This window comes from Peromyscus maniculatus, chromosome X (genome assembly GCF_049852395.1).
Source record: "Peromyscus maniculatus bairdii isolate BWxNUB_F1_BW_parent chromosome X, HU_Pman_BW_mat_3.1, whole genome shotgun sequence".
Classification (NCBI taxonomy): domain Eukaryota; kingdom Metazoa; phylum Chordata; class Mammalia; order Rodentia; family Cricetidae; genus Peromyscus; species Peromyscus maniculatus.
Genome location: NC_134875.1, coordinates 20,871,848 through 20,883,102, shown reverse-complemented (window position 1 = coordinate 20,883,102; position 11,255 = coordinate 20,871,848). Strand labels below are relative to the sequence as shown.

General features: G+C 41.9%; 1 protein-coding gene across 1 annotated transcript; it reads left to right on the top strand.

Moving 5' to 3' along the window:
• Positions 1 to 200: 200 nt before the first annotated feature.
• On the top strand, positions 201 to 3,634 carry LOC102909890 (cancer/testis antigen 55-like). The gene is made up of 3 exons (XM_006996088.4): positions 201 to 1,216; positions 2,058 to 2,170; positions 3,371 to 3,634. Exons 1-3 carry the CDS (start codon positions 1,081 to 1,083, stop codon positions 3,557 to 3,559), a joined length of 438 nt encoding a protein of 145 aa, XP_006996150.3. The 5' UTR covers positions 201 to 1,080; the 3' UTR covers positions 3,560 to 3,634.
• The last annotated feature ends 7,621 nt before the right edge of the window (positions 3,635 to 11,255 follow it).

The following is an 11,255-nucleotide window of genomic DNA, read 5'->3' as shown; positions in this document are numbered from 1 at the left end:
GGGTGTTTTCATAAAAAATACAGATGTATGTCCAGATGCAGAGGCAAAAAACAGAATATTTGCCAGGTTCAAGAGTGGATAGACTGAATGAAGACACCGAGGGTAATCAGAGGAGCTGGGAAAGGCAGATAAGTAGGCCTTATGACAGCAAGGTCTGAGCTCAGCTGAGGACGCAGGGACTTCCTCTGTTTGTCCATGTCCATCCTTGGCTAACACATCAAGTGTCAGTTAACAGGTGAGTGGGGGCAATTGCCATCATAGTGATAGGTGTACACTTTGTTCTGTGGTTCAAATGGAGGGAGTTCCACCTTTCCTTTGCTCTGGTGTGTGTGGTAAGTTCCTGGGCTTGGTTTTCCTTTGCAATCTCTTGTGATGGGGGTCATTTCTTACACTTCATGTCCTGCATCTGCACACATGTCCAGATAGGGAAAAACATGCTCTCCCTCCTTGTTCTCCAAAATTGTTCTGCTCGTTCTTGTCTCTGTCAACTTTATTCTGCTCCACTCCCATCTCCCAGCTAACGCATTTCTCTTCCTTCGAATACCCTGCAAAACCCATTTCCTGACATTACACCACCAATGTCGGTCTAAAAATTAATTTGAGTTATAGCCATGACTACACCTTATTTAGAAGTATATTTTAAACATATTTTACACTATTGGATTTTGAGTTCCTGGAAAGCAAGTGCCCGGTCTTTCTAAGGTCAGAAGGTGAGTTTGTAAGAGCATTAAACATAGGGGTGAAATTCACAGTTGCAAGGCACTTGTAAATCCATGGAGCAAGCACAGACACAATTGATGTCATCATCTCAGGTCCATGGTGTATCATTAATGGGAAATGTATGGTCTAGGTTTGACAATAGATGCTTAAAAGATTTCTGCCACAGGAGTGCTATTTTGGCACGACTAATAAAGTCCATGTCTCTGACAAGGAGTCCTATGTCCTGCAAGCACCCTTACAACTCTGTTAGGTCAACTCGCTAAAATGCTGTTGTTTTCATGGGGAATCCTTGGTTATTGTACAAGTTCCTGTAATTTTTTTCCCTTCAACCACCGTCTCCCTCTCTTATAGGTGAAAACCATGACTGACCCTGTTGATGGTACTGAGCAATCAGACCTTGACAGAGAACTTTGTATTAAGTGTGTCACCTCAGTCACACAGGACAGCATCTATATCGACAAGGAAACTTCTTTCCCTGTCCATCTCTTTTCTGGAGGTAAGATTTATAGTTTTAAAAGCAAAGAGCAAGAGTGTGTGAAATGTCCTGGAAATTGAAAGTGGGGTACAATTAAAATGGGGAATATGGGCAATATTTTAAGTATCACATAGCGGTCCTGTCCCCCAGTGCCATCATCATGCTTCCATGTGGTTTTCACTACTCAATTGATTGGTTTGGCTATTTTGACTTCTCATACAGGGTTCCTCTAAGTTATCTGAAACTCACTATGCATGTAAGAATTGTTCATGACCTTAGCAAACCCATCCCTGACTCTTCTGAGTGCTGAGGGCATAATCTTTCTGCCACTGCATCAGGATACATGCAAAACATCATAAATCATAACATGTCACAAGTATAGGAGATTTATCCTGAAAATACATCCACCATTTCAGAGCAAAGGTGCAGATAGGCCTCTTTCTTTCTGTGTCCTCTTTCCAGAATACCATCAGATATGGTCTCATATTTTGTCCCTAGCCCATGTACCAAGGTTGAAACATGTGATCCTACTGTGTACCTGACTTCCATCCCCAAATGAGATCTCAAAATGACCACTTGATGAGAAAATCCAGTACTCCTATCTGTAACTTTCACTCTGAGAGTCACAGTTTTTAGTTATCCATGTCTGTGAATAAATCATTGTTGAAGAACCAGCGTTTAAAGGGCCTTAAGCGTCCCTTCCTGTAGGAAGATATTTGAGATGTCTGTGTAAGTATTTGGAAAAGTTACTTTGCATTCAGGAAATGTTTGTCAGCATATCGCCTTGATGAAGGGTCTTAGGTATTGTGACATGACCTGAGTGCCATAATATTTACAATTCTATTGTTCTTGGTTCTTTTAGAATTCATGCCTTACACAGGAGACTTGTTGCTGGTTGAGTATTCCATGAAGACAGGCACGTCAAACACGAACATCCACACCGTGAGCCCCTTAAGCTCCCAGAATATGGATGAGGTAATTTGCTTCCATGTTGCCCTTGTCATGGGCAGGTAGCTGCCTATTCTTCCTTCCTGGTTACTTTTTTGCCCAAGACTTTGTTTGGTATGTTTGCTAGTATATTCCCTGCCAAAGTGGACAAACTCACTGATTGAAAAGGAAATAAGCAGAAAATAATGTAGAATATACACATTGTTAACTCCTAGCTTTTGTGCTTTACTTGACGTTAGGGTGTTCTGTGAAAAACAGTTCAAAAGCGTCTTGGCCTTGAGGCCATTGTGGGGAAACTGTGAGTGCACTGGGTTTGAGGTGTTCAGCCTGCTTATAAGGATGGGTAAGACATTGTCTAGTACAGCCTGAGAATAAGATGTAAACTCATGGAGGTAGAGTGTGAAATCACATTGTGTAGCATGAAGATCATGTCTTCTCATCACAGGAGATAGAGTGTGGAGCCACATTGTGTAGCATGAAGATCATCTCTTCTCATCACAGGAGACAGAGTGTGAGGCCACATTGTGTAGCAAGAAGATCATGTCTTCTCATCACAGGAGATAGAGTGTTGAGCCATGTTGGGTAGCATGAAGGGCATGTCTTCTCATCACGCAGGAGATAGAATGTGAGGCCACATTGTGTAGCATGAAGATCATGTCTTCTCATCATGCAGGAGATAGAGTGAGGAGCCATGTGGGGTAGCCTAAAGGGCATGTGTTCTCATTACACAGGGGACAGAGTGTGAGGCCACATTGTGTAGCATGAAGACCATGTCTTCTCATCACGCAGGAGATAGATATGGAGCCATTTTGGGTAGCATGAAGATCATTTCTTCTCATCACGTAGGAGATAGAGGGTGAGGCCACTTTGTGTAGCATGAAGACCATGTCTTCCCATCACACAGGAGACAGAGTGTGAAGCCACATTGGGTTTCATGAAGGGCATGTCTTCTCATCACATGAGATAGACTGTGGTGTCATATTGAGTAGCCTGAAGGACACATCCTTTAATAAGTCACCCAATGTTTGTCTTATTTCTCTGCTTTAATAGGAGTGATGTGGGATGGTGACTCATTGTGTTAATATAATACCCAGGCATTCCCTGTGTGTCAAGGATGAGAATCAGTGATGGGTTGAAGGACCTGCTGAGTAGAGCCAAGGGGTTGTTGAGGGCCATCTGTGGTGGGTTATGCTTCTCCATACTCATTGCCCTCATTTCTCTTGATAGGTCTGTGTTACCAGTACTGATGGAAAAACTGGTGTGGTGGAATCCTGTGTCTTTTTTACTGTGGATTCCCTCCAGAAGCCTACTGATTATACTCCGGGATTGTATGACATCGTGAATGTGGTTGCTGTGGACAGCATTCAACCACAGTGTTCTTGGAGAGCAGTATCAATGATCCCAGTGGAAATGTAAATTGACCAAGCCTTGTAATTCACTATTATTTCGAAGGCTCTGGGTTAATAAAACAAAATGAGCATGTAATCTAAAGATATTAACTATGACTCTTCTTTTAAACATCCTGGTGATTTCATTAGGAACATGAACTCATTTTAGGAAGGTACCTTGTTAATTCAAAACCATGCCCTATTGGAACATGATTTTACCAAAGAAATAACCCTGCCCTTAGGGTAAATGCATCATTTTCTATAAGCAAGAGTGCTTCAGTGTTGCCAGTGGCCAAGTGGGCCATTAAGCAGCATGGAGAAGCAAAGGATTTAACTCAAGGTTCCAGGACTGAGCAGGTGAATGTGACCAGGTTATATTTGACATTACAGCTTGCCTTCTAGCTTGAGTCTCTCTATGCCTTTCCAAAGTTTTTTTCTTTACAGAATCTTTTATTTCCTACTAGCTATTCCATTTGTTAAACATAGTCTTTATTTGTGGATCCTCTTCCTGTGATAGTATACCAAACATGCAAGTGCAGAGAAATGAAAGACCAGACCCTGGTCTACTTCTAACAGAAAGATGAGAGTACACTTTTAGTAGTCTGAGAGGTGGCACCCCCCCCAAAGTCCTTCCTATACTGAGGAGGACCTTCTGTGAAGTTAACTGGCCCTCCTTCGACATTTCCTGCCCTTTAGAAGGAATCCTGGACCTTTCCAAGATCTGCAGAGTGAAGGATGCCTGCACTGGAGAGCCAGGCCACCTGGACCAGTTTCCTTACATCAATACCTGGTGTAGTCTGGCGCTCTACCCACAAGACAGAGTTCAATTCCATGCCTCTTGGGTATCCACTGCCGTCCTGATCTCTAAGAGGAGTTTCAACCCTGAAAAAGCCACCTATCTTCCAGTTAGAGGATGAGGATTTGGAACTTCCACCATCTACCCCTCCTTCTGAGGGTGGCCATCCCCACGATAAGAATTCAGAACGAAGTGCCAATGTCTGCTTTGTATCCTGACTTCCTGTCTGATGGCTCATGCCACAGCTGCCATTGGCCCCTTTTCCACAGACCGCTGGAGGGTATCCTCCACCTCAGTATGCTTAAGGTCCAGGCCCCTGAAGGCTTCCCAGTGACCAGCCATTGAGTGCCCTGTGCCTGTGGTGTCAAACTCCATGGCCAGCCAACCTCCAGGAGGACAGGATTCTCAGACCAGACCCAGTTCATTATATTTATCAGGCATTCACCACTACTGATTTCCTGAACTAGTGACATCACACCCCACCATACTTAGAGCAGCCACAAGTTATGATCCAGTGTTGTAGAATATTATTTTGAGTTGTGTTACTTTTGTTTATGTTGCATTTGTTTTAACTGTGAAGCTGTGTTACTGTGCCTATCTAAAACACCTGGTGGTCTAATAAAAAGCTGACCGGCCAATAACTAGGCAGGAGAAAGGATAGGCGGGGGCTGGCAGGCAGAGAGAATAAATAGAAGGAGAAAATCTTGGAGAAAAGGAAGAAAGACCAAGAGAACAAGGAGGGGAGCCAGGGGCCTAGCCACCCAGTCAACCAGCCAGCCATGGAGTAAGAGTGAGAATAAGATATACAGAAGAAAAGAAAAAAGCCCAGAGGGAATAGGTAGATGGGATAATTTAAGTTAACAAAAACTGGCTAGAAACAACTCAAGCTATGGCAGGGCATTTAAAAGTAAGAAAAGCCTCTCTGTAGTTATGTGGGAAATGGGTGGTGGGGCCCCCAAAAGAGTAGAAAAATCAAACAACAGCACTCTTCCTCATGTCTACCATTATGCACAGCCACTAACTTACTTGGGACAACTGCCAACAGCTCCTGATTGCCCTTTTTACCTCCAGAGGAAAGAGTGTAGGGTCTACTAGGCAGCACCTGCCTGGCTGATTATTCAAGCATCCCAAACACTAGTAACCTGAAGTGATTTGCCGACACCTTCCTTCCTGATAAGTGTCCCAAATGTAACCCCAACACACCAGAGGTCCTCCAGGCACTTCTAAGAATGATGAAAGTCAGGCTGGAAGAGTTCAGAATGGAGATTGTGGAATCACAATCTTGGTCAAAATTTGAAAAGTCACTCAGTGCTCTGATGAGTCCCTGAACCAATTGTATGACCAGCTCTGTGCAGTTAAAGACAGTACACCCCTTTTGACCCAGAGGCCCCTGTGCACTGGACAGTGGTCAACACAGCTTTTGGCCAACAGTTGATAACAGATGTTCACTGGAAGCCCCAAATGCAAGAGGAATTTTACAGGGATACATCCTGAGCAATTTATAGACATCACCATAAAAGTGGGTATTAACTTGTCAAAGGCTGCAAAAAAATGATGGTGCTCACATTGGGGACTAGATAAAATTCAGCTTCCCCGAAATTCCTGCAACAGTTCGTTTCCATATGAAGGTTAAAATAACCAGTTTCTTTTCTGATACCAGCCATGAAAATTAAGAAGAACAAAAATGAAAATAAAATTCTTACAGACATTATGAGGGAATATGTCATTTTATTTTACTTATTTTTATTGAAACTAGATTCTTCTTGGCAAAGACCAAGATAGCCAGGAGACTCTCTGCCTTCAACATGCCTAGGTCAAGGAGTCAGTGATGGTGTTGTCGGGGCCTTGCTATGATTATGCACATAATCAGCCCTTAGAGCAAGTATGCAGTTTTGATCAACCAGGCCTCACCCATCCTACAACTACCCAGTGCCTGTGCAAGATAATGGGAACATGCCTAATGTACCCAGCCACTCCCAGGACCCTCAGGGCCCATGCCTGGAAAGGCTGAAGAACCCAGAAAATAATCCCACTGATGGATGAGGACCCTTCCTTGTTGCCCCCCAATAAAAATGTGAAAAAGAGCTCCCCCCAAAAGGAAAGAAAATAGATTCTCCTCTCATACAATAAATCCCACCCACAGTTTCCCTTCCTTGTAGAGGTAACCAACCGTTTTATTAAACAAGAAACACGTAACCAATGCAAAGAAGAAAGCCAATGGATCAGAGATAAAATCCTTACCTGCCTGCTGCAGCTAACCTCTTTAGCCAAGAGACCTCCCTGAAAGAGACCTACTTCCTGTCTGTTTGTCTTTATATAGACTTTCTGTTCTGCCTTCTCATTGGTTGTAAACCCAAACACATGACTGCCTTGTCACTGCCTGTATGTACAGCCCTCCAGGTCTTCTATGGTATTGAGATTAAAGGCATGTGTCTCCAATGTTGTCTGTATCCTTGAACACATAGAGATCTACCTATCTCTGCCTACCAAGTGCTGGGATTAAAGGTATGCACCACCATAGGCCAGCTTTTGCTATGGCTCTAATAGCTCTGACCCCTGGGCAACTTTATTTATTAACATACAATTAAAATCACATTTCAGCAACCTAGATGCCCTTCAACTGAAGAATGGATAAATAAATTGTGCCACATATACACAACGGAATACTTCTCAGCAGAGAAAAACAATGACGTCATGAGGTTTGCAGGCAAATGAATGGATCTAGAAAAAATCATCCTGAGTGAGGTAACCCAGACTCAGAAAGACAAATATAGTATGTACTCACTCATAGGAGGATACTAGATGTGGAACAAGGATGACTGGACTGCTACTCACATCACCAGTGAGGCTACCTGGAAAACAGGACCCCAAGAAAGACACGAGGATCGCCCAATGATGGAGAAATGGCTGAGATCTACATGAACATCCTGGACATGAGTGGGAGCAATGAACGGCGAGGTTCGAGGGAAAGAGAGCAGGAGATCCCAGCTGGATCAAGAACAGAGAGGGAGAACAAGGAATAGGAGACCATGGTAAATAAAGACCACATGAGAAAAAGAAGAAAGAAAGTGCTAAAGAGGCCCACAGAAATCCACAAAGATACCCCCACAATAGACTTCTGGCAATGGTCGAGAGACAGCCAGAACTGACCTACTCTGGTGATGGAATGGCCAAACCCCCTAATAGTTGTGCCAGAAACCCCATCCAAGGACTGAGGAATCTGGATGCAGAGATCCACGGCTAGGCCCTGGGTGGAGTGCCGGGTGTCTAATTAGCGAGAAAGAGGAGGCTTTATATGAGCGAGAATTGTTGAAACCAAGGTTGGATAAAGCACAGGGACGAATAGCCAAACGAATGGAAACACATGAACTATGAACCAAAGACTGAGGGGCCCCCAACTGGATCAGGCCCTGTGAATAGTTGAGACAGTTGATTGGCTTGATCAGTTTGGGAGGCAACTAGGCAGTGGTACCAAGTTCTGGGCTCAGTGCATGAGTTAGCTGTTTGAAACCTGGGGCTTATGCAGGGACACTTGGCTCAGTCTGGGTGGTGGAGACTGGACCTGCCTGGACTGAGTCTACCAGGTTGATCTCAGTCCTTGGGGGTGGCCTTGATCTGGAGGAGATGGGAATGGGCGGTGGGCTGGGGCGAAGGGGAGGGGGGCAGGAAGGGGGAGAACAAGGGAATCTGTGGCTGTTACGCAGAACTGAAAACTGTTTCAAAAAACTGTTTCATTTTAACAGAGACATATGAGGGAGCATTGTCAGTTTTGGTTTGTGCAGGTATACCCATGATGGCTATAACTTCTAGCAAATGAGTGACTACAGAACCAGCTTTTTCAGAACTCAAAGCAGTGGCCCATTGAAATCCTGAATAAGTATCCATGGTATGGTGTACATATTTCAATTTTCCAAATTCTGCAAAGTGAAACACGTCCATCTGCCAGATTTCATTCCTCTGAGTACCCTTTGTGTTACATCCTGCTGATAATGGTGTTTGATTGCAGAAGGAACAAGTAGGACATTTCTTTACTATTTTTTGGCTTGTTGCCAGGTTATGGAAAAATCCTATTTTAAGCCTTTACTATTGACATGATGTTCTTTATGAAATTCGGAGGCGTCCAGCACATTTCCTATCAATAATTTATCAATCTCATCATTGCCTTGTGCTAAAGGGCCTACAGAGCAGTATGGGATTGGATGTGAGTTATATATAAAGGATGACTCCTTTTCCTGATTGTATCTTGTAATTGAATATATAGTGAAGTTAATTCTGAAGCATCAGGGATAAATTCTTCAGTCTCAATATGTAATACTACTCTTTTGGCATATTGAGAGTCAGTTACTATGTTGAGAGGTTCTGAAAAACCCATTAATACCAACAAATAGCATACAGTTCTGATTTTTGAACTGAATTATAAGGACTTTGAACCACTTTACTTAAATTTTCAGATTTGTAACCTGCCTTTCCTTGTTTGTTGGCATCTGTATAAAATGTATGAACTCCAGATATGGGTTTTTCCCGTACAATTTGAGGCAAGATCCAATCAGCTCTTTCATAAGATCAATTCTATCGCTTTTGGGATATTTGCTGTTAATTTCTCCCAAAAAATTACTGCAAGCTCTTTGCCAAGGTTCACTTTCTGTCTATAATTTTTCAATGTCCTCCTTAGTTAAAGGTATGACAATTTCTGCTGTGTCTATTCCTGCTAATTGACAAAGTCTCAATTTTCCTTTCCAAATTGAGTCAGAGTTTTTTTTTAAGTTTTTAATTTTTTATTTGTTTTATTTGGTAAAAATATCCATTCCAATATAATATCCTCCCTCTGCATTAACATTCCTGTAGGAGAATGCCTAGAAGGTAAAATAACCAAAATGCAATCCAGCTTTGGATCAATTCGATCCACATGCCCTTCATGTACTTTCTTTTCTCCCAAGGCCAATTCTGTCTCAGGTTCAGGTGATAATTCTCTTGGAGTATTTTAGTCCTGTTCACCTTCTAAGGTTTCGAACAAATTATTCAGTTCATCATTTTTTACCCCAACAATAGTTCATAGATGAGAAATATCTTCAAATAATATTTGAAAGTCATTAAGAGTCTGTAGTCTATCTCTCCTAATTTGCACCTTTTGGGGTCTAATTTTTTATTTTATATCTGAAATAATTAATAGAATATCCTCTTTGTATCTTTTCAGGAGTAATTTGTAATCCCCAGCAAGGCAAAATTTTCTTTATTTCTTCAAACATTCTTTCTAAAGTCTCTGCATTCGAGTCAGCTAGTAAGATATCATCCATATAATGATAAATTATAGATTTAGGAAATTTTTTACATGTGACTTCCAATGGCTGTTGTACAAAATATTGGCACAGAGTTGGGCTGTTCAACATTCCCTGTGGGAGGACCCTCCAGTGAAATCTTTTAACCGGTTGAGAATTATTAAAAGTAGGCACTGTGAAAGCAAATTTTTCTCTGTCTTTTTCTTGTAAGGGTATTGAAAAGAAACAGTCTTTTAAATCAATAACTATGGGAGGCCATCCTTTTGGTAACAGAGTAGGCAAAGGAATTCCAGATTGTAGAGAGCCCATTGGCTGAATTACTTTGTTAATTGCTCTAAGGTCTGTTACCATTCTCCATTTACCAGATTTCTTTTTAATAACAAATACAGGAGAATTCCAACAGCTGGTTGATTCTTCTATATACTGAGCATTTAACTGTTCTTCTACCAGCTCTTCTAAAGCCTGGAGTTTCTCTGTTGTTAAAGGCCATTGCTGGACCCATACAGTCTTGTCTGTTAACCATTTTAAAGGTAGAGCTGTTGGTGTCTTTGGAAGATCATCAGTTATTGTGCCCTGTTCTTGTATAATATGGATGGCTGGTGACCACTCATTAGAATAATATCTTCTAATATTTCTCTCAGAAACATGTGCTAGTTTATGACTTGTTTCTGCGATTGGAGGGAGGTTAATCTGAGTATTCCATTGTTGCAACAAGTCTCGACCCCACAGGTTCATAGTTATGTTAGCCACATATGGTTTTAATTTTCCTCTCTGTCATTCTGGACCAATATATTCCAGCCATCTTGCACTCTGTTTCACTTGAGATAATGTCCCAATTCCTAACAGTTGAACATTTACCTCCTGAAGAGGCCAAGTTGGATTCCAAAATTCTGGTGCAATTATGGTAACGTCCACACCTGTGTCTACCAGATCAGACAACAAAACACCATTTATTTTTATCGTTAAGTTTGATCTTTGTTCATTAATAGAAGTTTGCCAAAAAATTTTCTTTATGCTTTCTCCTGAACTTTCTATTCTCTCTGTTTCATCATCCTGACCAGCATGATTTATTCCAATAGGCATTTGGTTATTTAATTGCTCTGAGTAGGGGTTTTCTCTACGACTGCAGGAAAAGTTTGAACTGGATTTGCTATGGGGGCCTGCATAAGGCCCCTCTGGGAGATTCCCGAAGACTGAGGCAAAGAATTACCTTACCTGTCCCTTGTGGATCAACATTCATTGGTCCAATGTTTTCCCTTACCACATCTTCTGCATACTCCAGAAGGAAGGGGCATTCTTTTGCCATTGTTCCTTGAAGAAACATTGTTTCAAGGAATGACCTGTTTACAGTCCTTTTTCAAATGTCCTTGCTTTCCACATCCAAAACATCTAACCTTCCTCAAACCTTTTGAAATTGCTTCTCCTACCCACATATCATCATGGTCATGAGCCTCAACATTAACCATGTCTCTAATCCAATCTTCCAAAGGTGCAGATCTTGCCTTTAAAGGCCTGATTATTCTTTTGCATGCTGCATTCACATTCTCAAAGGCTAAACATTCAATTATTATCTGACTAGCTTCTGAATCCGGGACCATTCTCTTTACTGCTGAAGCCAGTCTTTGTAAAAAAAAATCTGCGAAAGATTCTTT

Bases quoted from the DNA above. Each gene is read 5' to 3' on its own strand.
- LOC102909890 (XM_006996088.4), top strand. From the start codon at position 1,081: ATGACTGACCCTGTTGATGGTACTGAGCAATCAGACCTTGACAGAGAA. The intron at 1,217-2,057 runs GTAAGATTTATA...TGGTTCTTTTAG, and splicing joins TGTCCATCTCTTTTCTGGAG to AATTCATGCCTTACACAGGA. The intron at 2,171-3,370 runs GTAATTTGCTTC...TTCTCTTGATAG, and splicing joins GCTCCCAGAATATGGATGAG to GTCTGTGTTACCAGTACTGA.